General features: G+C 42.4%; 1 protein-coding gene across 1 annotated transcript in view; it reads right to left on the bottom strand.

Moving 5' to 3' along the window:
- CSMD1 (CUB and Sushi multiple domains 1) overlaps positions 1 to 14,815 on the bottom strand; it is a gene marked incomplete at its 3' end in the record, with an annotated part of 1,481,492 nt that overhangs the window by 31,031 nt on the left and 1,435,646 nt on the right. Inside the window, exons 53-55 of the mRNA XM_080928326.1 lie at positions 5,692 to 5,865; positions 4,292 to 4,465; positions 2,192 to 2,380 (exon numbers count right to left, since the gene is read on the bottom strand). Coding sequence (XP_080784452.1) covers positions 2,192 to 2,380; positions 4,292 to 4,465; positions 5,692 to 5,865 — 537 coding nt within the window. The remainder of the gene's footprint in view (positions 1 to 2,191; positions 2,381 to 4,291; positions 4,466 to 5,691; positions 5,866 to 14,815) is intronic.

Genomic DNA, 14,815 nt, shown 5'->3' with positions numbered 1-14,815 from the left:
GTGGTGATGTAATTTTTTTTTTTTTTGACTTTAGAGAGCTTTGCTTAAAGTTGAAATTTACACATTAGCCTTCAAGGAGGAAACCAGCTGCCTGACTTCATCTATCTGGCTCTAATTGTATTCCATGTGAGATGAACGAGGATTGTTTTTTTCTTTCAAGTGAAAAGCCATATGAATACATCAGAATTGTTTTCATTACTTTATCCGTTAACATGATAATCATACACTCTGCTAGGAGACAAGATTGTATTAAATTTACTTAATTAAGCTCATCTGTCTAGGAAAACCAGTCTAGTGAGGATTCTTATAGTAGAATGTGATCTAAAATCTGTAAGTAAAAACAACAAATTAAAAAAAATAAAACCGGCTCACTCCAACATAATCTCATTCACATCCATAAAACTACGCCAGTCCGAGTTCACATACTATTATAAACATTCCTCCAAACAACCAGTTTTAGGATCTAGATGCATAGAGAACTGAGTACTGAAAACCCTATCTCCGTTTCCTCCACGTGAATTACCAAACAGAGCTAGGGACAGATAGATACACTAGAATGCTTCCTGTGAATGACTAGCTAAATGAAAGCGGCAAGGTACTTATTGGATATCTAAGACTGACTCCTCCTGAGCCTTAGCAACTCAGGAATGATGTGGACCCAAGAGGAGGCTCTAGAGCTGAAAAGCACAGTTCTCCCCTCGGAGACATCAGCTCTTAGTATCATTGTACCATTAGCATCTATTCAGTCCAGACCCTAAAAGGAAGCCAATTAGACCCCAGACCAAGTGTTTAGTAAACGACCAATTCTGGGTGAAATAAGAGAACAAAGGGAAAACAATCCAAGATGTAAAGCAACTGCAGCACAAAGATGAGGCCGAACCTCCACGGAGCACGGGAAGTTCTCCTGAGACCGCCTTCCCACATGCCTGCTGTTATGGACCACAGCGAGGGTGGGAACAGCCAGTCAAGGGACTGGAGTTTTGTTAAATCCCCGAGTCCGCAGATTAAAACACAGTGCTATCCGTACAAAGGCTGATGGGAACCTCCCAGGAGCAGGGGAGAATAGTGCAAAAGGGAAGGAGCAAAGACAGCTAAGCTCCCTGGAAAATGCTTCAGCATGGAGCTGAGGAAAACCAGCTGCACACATGCTGACTGGAGGAGACCAGCACATTCAGTCTCCTTCTCTGGGGAAGGCAACCATAGCATCATAGTTCAAATTTAAGACCGTTTTTGCACAAGGCTTGTGAAGAAAACACCCTTTGAAGTAGTAGTGCATGAAATTTCCCCATACTTACCTGAAAGGGGTACAGGGCATTTTGCAGCATCGAAGCTCCTGCCAGCGCTACCTTTATTCTGTGAATTACCAAGGTGGCACCTTCGTTTAAGGGCTACCTTGTTTTCTCCTGACTTAGGAAGCTCAAAGAGTAATACTTTCTAAATGTACAGATTAAAATTGGAAGATGATTCCTTTTTTTTTTTTTTTTTTTGTGCTACATAACTCTCTGATTTTGTTTTGTTTTCAAGGAAAAAAAACCCTCACAGTATAGGACCATGTGTAGACTGATACATCCTTGTTTATCCACTAAACTGAAGAGACACCAGATTCTTTGGGGTCTTGCTGGTCATTTAGGTCTTTTGTGTGCTCACATGAGATTTATCTAATGCTGTCAGAATCTCTTGGCCACTGTTAGTCTCAGTGGAAGGATCAGGGCAGCCAGACCCATTCTCTCTGGCAATCCGGACCTTCCCAATCATGGATGTTGGGTGAGACCATTGGAACCTAGGCTGACATTTCTGAACCTGGAAGTTCAGAGAGTAAGACTGGGATATGAAGACATTGAGATTCATGGCCACCATCATGGAAGGTAAAGAGTAAGCCTGTGTGGCTGCTAAGGCAGGCAGACAGGTGGCCACCATGATGAAAACTAAAGGGTAAGTTATGCCACAGAATAAAGCAGGCAGGTGGATGTTCACACAGAACAGGGGTAAGGGCTCCTTACTTCCCGTCTTATGCTCTTTAAGCTATATTTGGTGCTTTCTGGCAGATCCATCAAAATGATTGGCAGAGACAATGATAGGAGAGGGAGAAGGAGCTAAAACTTAGTGTTTACTTGACTACATGGAAATACATTTCTGTTGCTGGTGTTTCCTGTGGCTCTGGGCCAAGCTGCACAGGAGAAGCCTCACTCACCCAGACACTTGGGTAAGGAGCGGTCCCACAAGCCATTTGCCATGCAGGTCAGGGCAGAAGATCCCAGTAGGTAGAATCCCTTCTTGCAGTGAAACATCACACTTGTGCCATACTCGAAACTCTCTGGAAAGTTCTGTTGCCCATGGCGGACCGCATTTTCCACAAATCCAGGATCTGAACAGTTCACCACTAGCAAATGAAACATATCATATATAAAGCTTTTTTCCCCAGTCACAATGAAGAGTAAAACTATGGAACTTGTGTGTGTGTGGGGGGGGGAGGGCAATGGTAGTCATGTTAAGCAAATTAAATGAGTCTCAGAAAGACAGATATCTGTTTCTTCTCATTTGTATCCTCTAGATTCCATATGGGTACATAAAAACATATTCATATGTGACAGAAAAATATGTTTGAGACTGTCCAGAGGACAAAAGAAATTACAGGAAGGCAGGGTTTAAAGAGTGGGGTTTGAAGAAATATGCTCCACATACAGTATAGTTATGTGAAAATGTCCTTATGTAAGTAGTATCTTATACAATGATTATATAATAAATCTAAAACAAAAACAGAGCCATAAGTTACAAAGAAAACAAACAAATAAATAAGAAAATCCTAGGCCAAAGTGTAAAAGAAAATGAATTCTAAGTCAATTTAGACATGAAGTCAATTTAGTTCTTGAAGGGAGAACTGGATATGGGAGCCACCTTGTGAATTCCTGGCTCCCTTATGGACTCTACCTAAACTTTGTTACAGACACGTCAAGCATCAGATTGGCTGCCACTGTCGTTTTGAAATGATGGGGCCAATCTACTATTTCCTAAAAATAGGCTTCTACATAAATTCTAAATCGTTCTTCTCATTAAGTTTTTACACACTAAAAATGATGAAATGGAGCTGACTGGCACTGGGTTGAATATTTTTGTTCATGTACAGGGTCTGAGATCTGGGATACACTCCTTATTTGGCCACACCCACCTGCACACTTTAATGTGTGCTTTTGAAGGAATGCTGTGTCAAGACACCCCGGATGCAGCTGAGATGGCAGTTTTTCCATCAATGCCTCATGGAAATGTAGGTTGGGCCACCTCTGATGGGAACCCCTTTGCCTCAGGAGGAGAGGGGAAGGCAGTCTCAGCAGCACAGGACACGCTCTGGTTATGCTGAATGACCTCCATTAGCTCAAAGGCCCATGGGCACCTTGGGAGAAATTAGCAGCAGGCATCCTCAGGTGCAGAATGGAAAATGGCCTGATTACCTCACCCTTCCCCTACCATGCTAGTGAATGGGACGACTGCCACGGAGCATCCTCTTGATATTTCTGGCTCGGAAAAGAGCTGTGCATAGAATCCACAAGAAGTTCTGGAAGCTGAAGGCAAGCCTGTTCCTGTGTTGTATGTATTTGATTCCTTTGTTGGGATGGGGGGAAGCGCAGGCAGAGGTGGGGTTCATTAAGCCCCCTTCAGCACAATGAAACAACTCTCTCTGAATTTCATGAAACTCTTGAGTTTATGAATGAAAGCTTTGGTTTCCTTGAGGGAAGTCATAGATCCGAGGAGGTTAATTTTTGAAGCCTCACCATACACTGTTTCTACAATCAAGTTGCAAACCAAACTTTAATCTGGTGGGGATGACCTAGCCAGAGGCAATCAAATGAACCTAAAATATGGTTTGCAAAACCTGGAAAAAATAGCCATACCCCAGGCCCGTGATTGATATGGCAAGCTCAATTAAAAATGAAATGGTCCTTTGTACAAAGAAGCACCAGCTCCATGTGCCCTGAGAAGACAAGGGATAATTACAGGACAATTCCAGCAACACCCTGTGATTTGTAGGGCATCCCATGACATACCCTGTGCTGACTTAGAGTCTTCAGGGCCAGTGCTATACAGGATTCTCCCTTAGTGTGACCTATGCTGATGTACAACAATCTGGAGTCCTGTGTTCTGCAGAACAGTTTGTGAGCATATACTGACTTTAAAAAGTTCAGGTAACATGCACGTGTGCCCCCACTCCCTTTGTGTGTATGTTTGTGTGTGTGTGTAAGCCTTATACTTTGCCTATACCTTATGGCAAAATATCCCCTTCCCACATATCTCCTACCTCGACAGATAGGCAAGGGGCTGCTCCACTGGCCATTGCTCCGACACTGGGCTCGGGAGGCACCCTGCAGTAGGTAGCCGGTATGGCAGGTGAAATTCACAAGGTCATTCAGGTTGAACTCACTGCCGTTGGTGAGGCCATGGGCAGGGTTTCCAGGGTGTCCACATGTGATGGCTGTGGGAACAAGATCTACATCACTGCCCACGTTAAACAGGCACCACTCCCACCTGGAGCCACTGAGAGCAAACTTGCAGACAAGGGGGCATGAATGGATGGATTTCCTAGAGACGTCAAGGGTGCTTGCTGTTCTGGTTTGGAAGATCTGGGAGGTGGAACAATATGTAGATTACAGCCCTTTGTTACTATGTTGCGAAGTGAGCCTGTTTCCTTCCCCTCAGGACTAGAACAGCTCACTCAACCAGCTGATTGGCCATGGACTTGGCAACTGAGCAGCCAGAGATGTGTTCAAGATCTTCCGTTTATCAACATTTTTTGAGCATTTCCAGTTTGGTGTGCACCAGCTGATGCCCTGAAGCTTTTATTTGGAATCACCCCGAGTGATTTGTTTTCAACTTCCAATTATAAACAATTTCAGTGTTAAGTTAATCATGGAATTAGAGAAACAACTGTACACACTCCAGACTTCTCCTTTTCGGCAATCTCTATGGCATGACCTTATGAGATACAATAACTACCCTGGTTGTCAGCATCCATGAGGCACACACAGAGGTAGGTAGTGCCTATCACAGGTGCTCTCAAAGGAAACCGGGATGTCACAAACTGCCATTTTCCTCCTCGTTTACCCTGCCAGGGTTGCCTTCCTTCTAAGCCACCTCTCTGTGTTTGCAGAGCACTATTGGAGAAAACATGGCTACGACTCAGAGACATCAGCACCTCTGCTCAATTCACGAGGGAGTGAAGATGGCGACGTGGCTCGACAGGAAGCTTGCACTGAGAACAGGAAACCTCTACAAACACACGGTTCACCTTAGAGGCTGTGGGTTTTGAGTAAATGAAGAAGCTGCCTGTGAAACTCTTTATTCTGCATGAGATCTCGATTTTGGACAATATATGACAAAGGAGGAAATGTCTATGCCCTGCCCACTCAGCACTGTTCCTCACCCTGAATGTCCTATAGATGAGCAAATGACACCAGTCACAAAATGCCTTTCAGTGAATTGCCAAGAGGATTTATAGAGGGCTAGCCTCTAGGGAGACAGTATAGAAGATGCTGAACAGGGAAAGCTAGTATGGCAGGCTTGAACTTTGACAGGGCAGTGAGAGGGAAAGGTGACTCCTCCCATTGACTCGGAAGAGGAAACATGTGTGAACAGTGATTGAACTGTGCAGGAAAACGAGAAAAAGTGGTCTTTGGGGGCAGGTTCATAAACTCTACTCACGGACACAAACAGGGGTCTGTCCCGACCATTTGTGGTCCTGCAGGCAAATCCTCACAGAGGTGCCCACGAGCCGGAACCCAGGGTTGCATTGGTAGACCACCGTGTCCCTGTAGCTGAAGCCATCGCCGCTGATATGGCCATTCACAATGGCGTCTGGAGAGCCACAATGACCCGCTGAGGACAGACACAGAAACCGTGGAGAACTTAGCAGGGAATGGAACAGCATGAGCCTGTGGTATTGACAATTCATTCACCTCCACTGCCAAGTCAGCCACAGAGATGGATGCATAACTGACTGGGAATTTGTCCACAGACATATGTACTTTTAGTCTGTATTATTCTTTTCCACATGTTCATACATTTTCTCAAAAATTGTGAAGAAGTCTCATTTCTCACATAAAATTATTTAAAACTATTCACCCAATTTATAGTTTCCCCAATTGTTTATTGTTAGTTCCTTACTGGCATGTGATCTATCTTCTTGAATAAAAATTAAAAGACAGGTATGGGTTTCCTAACTTACTGGCAGCATGGAGGAAAGAGGTGGAAGAGGTGGAGGAGGAAGATGATGATGATGAGGAAGTGGAGAAGGTGGAGGAGAAGGAAGATACCAACCTGGGAAATGGGTCTATGTAACCATTTATGAAATTCCAGAGGGAGGGGAGGAGATCATAAAATGTGTCCAGTTTAAAAGATGTTCATTTGAGTCATGTGAAAACCACTATTAGACAAAAGAAGTTTCAATAGCTAGAATATATAACTAAGTTTATGGCAGAGTCATATTGAAGACAATAGGATCTTTTAGAGAAGCTAGCTCACCGATAGTCCAGGAAGCCAAAGAATGTGAGAGTATGCCCATGAACTCTACACTAGTAAGAGATCGTGGAAGGGAATGGACAGACATAGTTCTTGCTGAACTCATGAGGGGGTTGGGGGTGGGGGTGAGGTACTAAAGGGGGAACAGTGGTCAGGGAGAGTAAAAGACAATTCAGGTTTTCTCTGCTCAGCTATGACCTATTTCTGTCTCTCTGTCTCTGTCTGTCTGCATGTCTGTCTCACATTTTGTTACACACATTCAATTTCTTTTTATATCTTCCCAATGTATAGAAACAGGTGCCTTTTAACTCAGTAGAACACAAAAGAATATAGCTTCCTCTAGAAACCTGGGTTTGGGATTGACAAGAGCAGCAGAGACCAACACTTTTGGTTCCCAAGTGAAAGGCCCATGTAGGAGCCACATGTAGGTAGAAGTCCACACATATGTGCAGGTGAAGCTTTATTGGCTGCAGAGATATCTTTATCTCTAGCAGAGCAGCCAGAGACCATCAGAACTAAAAAAAAAAAAGAAATCATAACCCAATTATTGTCATGCCCCATTGGGCTTTACTGCACCATTTTGAAACAATTAGAATAGCAGTTGGTACTTCTTCCTGGGACAACATTCTCCTTGTCTTCATCACCAAACTTGTGAGCAGGAAGTGTCATCATAGAGGTGAGGGACAGCGCTAATGGGATAGGATGTACAATAAGAAATTATCAGTGTGATGGGGTTTTCAATCACCATGGCAATAAATCCCTGGATACGTTTGAGAGGGTTAATTGAGGGAGGAAGACCCATTTTAAATGAGGGTGGTGTGGTTTTATGGGGCAGGTTACCCCAACAGTTTAAGAGGAGAAAGGGAGCTGAGAAACAACATTCATCTTTCTCTGTTTCCTGACTGTAGGTACAGTGTGATCAGCTGTCTCAAGCTCCCTGCTTCTCCTCCCATAATGAGATCTACACTCAAACTGTGAGCCAACATAAATCTACCTTCTTTTCAGATTCCTTGTAAGCTATTTTGTTGCAGCAAGAAGATAAGTAGCTCAGATGGGGTGAGATCATAAAGGCCACACTAGATTGCCAGTTCCATAATTTGGAAGGTTTCCTGGCCATCTGGACCTAGTTAGTTCTTGTCTATGAATATTACTTCCCATACTTGAAAACTTACTGCCATCAGCAGGTTTTACAGTAAAGCTAAATGTCCTTGTAGTGTGCAGATCTGTCTCTGAAACCAACTGTCATTGATGGTGTAAGGGAAGGACACTGGCTTCAGAGCTGTCATTCTAGGCACTATCATCTGCATAGCAAGCTCTCGTGGTGCCCATTGGTGGCATTGCTCCAACCCCAGCTACAAGGACCAGAGAATGCACCATAGGAGCCACAGCATGACTTCATACATAGCTGCTTCTGAGGTAATGGATACAATACATAGTTTCTAGTCACCCATACAAAAATTATAGTCAGATGCTCAGAGATAACCAAGCCACTTATATCCAGGCTATCATTAAAGATCAGTGGTTCTCAACCTGTGGGACGTAATGGGACCCTTGAGAGTCACATATCAGATATTCTGCCTATGAGATACTTACATTATGACAGTAGCAAAATTATAGATATGGAGTAGTAACAAACTAAATTTATGGTTGGGAATCACCCCATCATGAGGGACTGTATTAAATGATCATAGTGTTAAGAAGTTTGAGAATCACTGTTCTAGAGATTTCCAGGGGATTTGACAGTCACTTAGAGATGAAGTCATTGAAAACCAGGCATGAGTTCTTGAAGGGGGTACATCTAACAAAGTCCCCAAATCTCAGGTGAGCTTTTTTTGGTCCTCCTCAGTTAGATGTTAATTGGGAATACTCATTTTCAAACTCTACATGTTTCCACCAAGCTTTTAGTTCACATGTAGCTTGATGTGGCCCATGCCTTTAAGTCAGACTGTTATGTATGTGCCCTTACAAGGCAAGTAGCAAGGTGTACTATATCTGCAAGGAAAATGCACCAGGGTATTTCACACTCAATTTGGCCACCCTACTCTCTGAGGAACTAGCCTAACTGCTTAAAGAAACAGGGGATATACTTCCAAATCTCTGCACTTCAGCTCTCTACCCAAATAGAATCATTCAAGGAAGAATCTACAGGATAAGGTGGTAGTTTACATTCCTAATCTGAATAAATGTAGCCAAGATGTCCTTGTTTCATTTCTGTAACTAGGATTAAAAAAAATCCTGACAGAAAGCAACTTAGAGGAGAGGAGGTTTATTTTAGTTCAGAATTCCAACTCATAGCCCATCACTGTAGAGGTATCTAAGTAGCAAAAACTTAAAATGGTGGGTCACATCCTGTACACAGTGGGCTGGGTGTTTGCACATTATTTTACACAATGAAGACACTCCTCTGTAGGCACGCCCACAGGGGAACCTGATCTAGACAATCTCGGGCCAAGACTCTTTCCCCAGGTGATTCTGGTTTGTATGCAGTTGACAGTTAATACTGACCATCACATCAGGTGATCCCTGATTTGCTATAGCTGCTCACTTCCACTTCCAGTCACATGCACAGTTTATCCACAACAATTTCATTTACGGCATTTAACCCAAAATATCAACAGTAATATGTCAAAATTAAGGAAGAAAAACAAACAAACAAAAAAAAAAAAAAAAAAAAACTCCCTCAGGTGAAACTTGAATTAAATGCACTCTGAGTCTTGTTTTGAATTTAAGATGATGTTGTAGTGTAATATTTTGTTTGTCCTTTGACTGTGACAGTTCTTTTTAAAAAGGACTTACCATTGTCTTAGATTTGAGCAGTAAGGAAATGCACCTAGAAAGAAGTTGGTCTTATCACCACATCTATGTGAGACTTTGCCCTGATGGTTATCTGGAGACCTGTTCAGAAAGGTTTTGCATGTGGAGATAGATGCTTCCCCACTTTGAGGGATGGCTGTTCCATCCCTCCAGCCCTCACCCATCGTATTGTCTTCTATGGTACCTTTGGGAGGTCTAGTATAACCATGTATAGCAATTATTTTTTATAAAATTGTTGGGATGCAATCCCACAACAAAGGTGTTATGACAATGACACCTTACAGAGGAAAGCATTTATCTGGGCTTACTATGGTTTTGGAGGGACATGAGTCTGTCATGTCAGGGAAATGTGGCCGTAGGCAACAGACACAGCATGGGGAACAGACAAGAGATTTTTGTCTTGAACAAAAAGCAAAAAGCAAAGAAAGCTCACTGGTATTGTTAAATGTCTTTAAACTCCCAAATCTCACCTTCAGTGACATATCTCTTTCAACAAAGCCACACTTTCTAAGCCTTCCCAGCCAGTGCCACTAACTGGAGACCAAATATTCAAATATCCGAGTCTATGGTGGACATTCTCATTCAAATCATCACATCAGGGTAATGCTCTTGGGCTGGGAATGAGGTAAAGAATGAGGTATAACCCCAGAGACTGACAGATGGATAGACAGACATGCAGAGGCTCATAGAATGCAGGCCTTGCATTCTGGAAACTTATGGGAAGGCTGGTGATCCTAAATCACTCAAAAACAAACTATAGGTCACAAGAGGGCATGTGCCATGTGCAAACTCTGCAGAGTTTATATAAAGGACTTTATCTTTTTGAATTTTGATGTTCTTATCTGCAGAGATCCTGGTGCCAAGTCCCCAGAGGGATGGGCAGGGCAGGGGCCAGTGAACATAAATCTCTGGGGTTTTGGAAAGGAGTGTGAAGAGTTGGAAATGTAAATTACACAACATTGTTCTGATTCCAAGAAACCCCTGCCTGTGAGTGTACTGCAGAGAATCTTAGCTGTGGTGAAGGGCAGCATCATGGAGGAGGGAACATCTTACAGGGACGTGCACACCAGAACCCCTCTGCTGTACAAGAGATACAAGTACCCTGCCCCGCACATCTCTACTCTCTCTCCTGAGACCTTCTCTCCTGAAGCTTCCCTTCCACTCTGCTCCTGTCTGTCACTGTGAATATTCAATATTCCAGTGAGGATTAAATTGTAATCATTTTAAGAAAATCTAGAAACCAAATGGCCAACCTTAGTATTTGCCCCGTGATTATCAGTAGTTTGTGCTGACAAGGAAATACTGGGCATTAAAAATATCCTGTCTCTCTGGAGAGTCAGAACGGCAGGCTGCGTGACATGATACAATCTGTGTGGCGAGCTTCTTTGAACTAAGTCAGGCTTATATGGACAGCGGATACCAAAGCCATTTTGAAGATGCTTCTTAGGCATTAACAAGCAGTCATAAAATGCCAAATGGATCAGAAAAGCCGTGAAAGCTAGCACTGGCATTGAACATTCATGGATGTTTTAAAATCTGCGTATCTGTTTGTGTTAACAAGAACACTGGAGAAAATGGATTCACAAGTCTGTTTTACCTCTAAGTACAATTTGCAGGGGTGACGCTGAGCCATTTTTCTTTGCCACACAACGGCAATGGCCTCTGAGAACATGAAGTCCTTCAGAGGACAAAAGCATGCTATGCTACACTGGGTGCCTCTGGTGGCCACATCAACCAAGAGCCTAACCCCTCCATCACAGAATGTACTTCTGTCAGTTGTCGAGAAGAATGCAGGAGCAAAGTTTGAGGATTTGGATGAGAGGACTCTGAACTGGTCACCTTCCCTAAGACATCATGCATACTTCATAGAAATATGGCAGAGTAGACATATTTCCCGAGGAAAGGAAAAATTCCTGTCTTCTAATAAAATCACCTTTTTTGTAATGTCATCAAGTATCTTTCTTGGCTATTTTATTAATTTTTTACATAGACCTCTTAAAATCTACAAGGTATTTGAAGAATATATTCCAATTTCATCCCTCTCAATCAACAAAAACCAATCAACTGAACAAACAAACCCCTAAAATACAGTTTTGAGTGATAATACCTAGCTATGTCAGCCTTTGTGAATATCACCATATTGTGTTCACAATAGGATTTGTGTCTTTGGGATCATTATGGTTTAACAAATGCAAACGTACTTCAAACAGCAATCTATTTTTTACTAGAAAGTTGAAGCTGTATAAAGGGGTCCTTATCAGAGGCAACTTTGACCACAAGGATTGAAGAGGTAACCCAATGGGAGAGCTGAGGGGTCATTCTCTGCTGGGAAAATCTCCATGCCATAAGTGCATTATCAGGAGATTAACGAACACCTTTACAACAGGGGCATACCTGTTATGAAGGTATGATTATATGGCTTATAATCATAAGCTTAGATTATAAGCATGCCGCTTTCATCTAGCTTTTGTGCTCACTCTTGGGTTCAAGGAAAATTACTACAAAGGAGATGAATACAAGAAAATAATTAAGAGAACACTGTGATCATAAAACTTTCCTGATGGGTTAGGAGGAACCTGGTAAGGGAGATATGGTGTCTGCATCCTTGTGGCTTAATGATCCTGGCTAGATTGATAGGTAGCATTGTGACTTACAAATGGAAACACAGAGCGAGAGCTCAGTAACTTAGAGAATTCCAGAGGCCCAGTCACAGTGCAGGAGTGGGGCTGTTCACAATGTGTTCTTGGAGTTTGTGTGAGGCCGTGTTATGGTACTGGATTGTGCATGCCCTCGCATTGAATTCATCTGCAAGGGGCCACAACCACACACGCACACACATACACACCAGCCTCACTCGGAGCTTCAGGCTCAGACTCAGATTAGGGACTTTCTAATTCTAGTCTTTAATGTGAGTCAAGAAAATTGCCCTTCCTCTCCTTTATTACAGCTTTTATATAGAAAATTCCATAAGACATGTTTAGTGCCTAATCATCCTTTCAAATACTGAGTCACATCTAATCAATTCCCAGAAATATTATTTGCTCTTGGGCATCACTGGACATCTCTTTCACAATAATCAGAAGAGACCATACAATGCAACATTCCTCTGAATACTTCTCAAGATAAATAAGAGACTTCTCATGCACAACCTGTATCAAACATATACCGTCGTTTCTTATATCATGCTGAGAATCACATGGTCTGAGACTCAATACAGTTTGGATCCACAGAAAGTTGGTAGCTCTCTTCTGAAATGAGACTCCATTATGATGCTAAATAGATCTGCCAAGATAACTTGATCTGTCATGGAGATGGTTTTTATACTTAGTCTGAAACCTTACTTTCCATTACACTGTGTCTACTGTTGCTAACCACATTGCTAACACCAGCACAAACCTTCATCCCACCCTGAGTACATGAACTTAATTAGCTTTATTGTTCCCAACACAGCTTTTCATGACATCTCTACCTACCCTTCCATGGATGGCAAAGACAAGAGGAACTAACCATAACCAGCTCATTGTACCTTTCATCCCATGGCATTTCAGATTATCTAAAATTATCTATTTATTATTTCCAATATTTCTGTTGGCTAAATAATGCTAGAATGTTTCTCATTCTTCACAAACTCAGGTCACCAGATCCATTACCATAGAGGCACATCCATCCTCAATGTCTACACAGGCTCTCTCCAGAGTTGGCATCAAGAAGCTGTGTGTTTTGGATCATTTTATGCCAACTTGCCACATGCTAGAATCATTTGGGCAAGGACATTCTTCATTGAGATTTAGAAGATTTACCTCTAGGCAAGTCCTGTGTGTATTTTTTAAATAAGTGGTTGATGTAGGAGAGTCCAAGCTAGTATGGGTGGTGGTGCTACCTTTTGTCAGGTGGTCTCAGGATATATATGAAAACAGACTGCTTAATTCATGAGAGCAAGGCAGGTAACAAGATGCCTCTTTTCTCTCTTCATCAGCCCTGCCTTCAGATTCTTGTCCTGCCCTCTCTCAGTGATGGACTATGGTGAAGGTAAGATGGAATAAATCCTTTCTTCCCCAAACTTTTTGTGGTCATGGCATTCTAACATAGCAGTAGAAATCTTAACTAAGAAGCTAGGTATGGAATACTGAGATGCATAAATAATGGAGTGGAGAGTGGAGCATTTGGACAGTGGTACTGAGCTACACAGAGAAATACAGAAGAGCAGCAATGGGCATAGGCAATGGAGCATCTGCATTTCTAGGCACTGTGTATGGTCTCCAGACCATAGTGGATTTCCCCTTTAGGATCTTGTCCTTAACTCTGTCATTGAGCAAGTTCAGGGAAACACACCCGCTGATCCTCGTCTCCTATCTTTGGGCACTTCCTGAACTCTTCTCATTAGAGTGTTTTTTCCCCCTCAAAGCCACGGAATTGAGGGTTATCATTTTGTTTTCTCAAGAGAAAATCTCTCTTTGACTTGAGGCCATTTATTGCATATATTGTTTTCTGAATTTAAAAACATGAATAAAATATACCTTCACCAAAATGTCAAGATTGATTTATGAAGAAATCAAGGCCTTCTAGACACAACAGGGCTGATACATATATGAATGATTAGACTGTGGTAGCATGAACAGGGCCTACATGGGTCTGTATGAGTTGTGTCTGGCCCCATTCCCAAACCAGAAGCTATCTCCAGTTGATACTTGTCAATGAAAACTTAGTTTTCTCCAAGGGAGTCTCACTAGGGAAACAAACCACTCTTAAGTTCAGACCACATGCCAAGCAGTAGCCAAGCAACAGAAATCAAGATTATTGCGGCCTTTTCCCCCTTTATGGATCCATTGTGTAGACATCATGTCATCTGGTTTTGTGCTTTTATGGGATTCTTGTGTATGTGCATGTGGATGTCTCTGAGTCTAAATATGTTTCTTGTGCTCTTTCTTTGTCTCTTTTTTCTTGTTTGAGTGTTTTGTCTTACTCTGACTTGTTTGCTTTTGTTTTATCTTATTTTACTATTCTTCTTTAAATTCCTGCTTGTTTTCTAAGAGACACAGAAAGGGTGTGGGCAGGGTTAGGTGGGAGGTATTGAGGTGCTACCAAAGGGGGAGACAAAACCATGACTAGACTATACTATACAAAAACCTATTTTTAATTAACAATTATCTTCACCAAATGGCATGACTGATTCTAAAAGTCATCTTTCAAAGTGACCATCAAGTCAGCGGCCATAACGCAGTGGAGGTTCTGCCATAAGGCAGGTCGCTCAAGGTGACTTGGCTTGGAAGAAAGCCAGAGCGTTCTTCAGAAGGCCCTAGCAATGGAAACAGATGAGGAATTGATTTGAATATCAAATAACAAATCACAACATGGGAGAAAAGTAGTAGGTTTGTTGATGAGCATGTGCACCTAAGGGGGTGGAGAGGTCATTGGCTCTGTGGGGCTGGGCCATATGGTGTCCCAGGAGGAGAGGAATTATTGGTATTACACTTCCTGTCACACCAAGGCCCTC

This window comes from Micromys minutus, assembly GCF_963924665.1.
Source record: "Micromys minutus genome assembly, chromosome: 14".
NCBI classification, from domain to species: Eukaryota; Metazoa; Chordata; class Mammalia; order Rodentia; family Muridae; genus Micromys; species Micromys minutus.
This window is presented reverse-complemented; position numbering and strand designations above follow the sequence as displayed.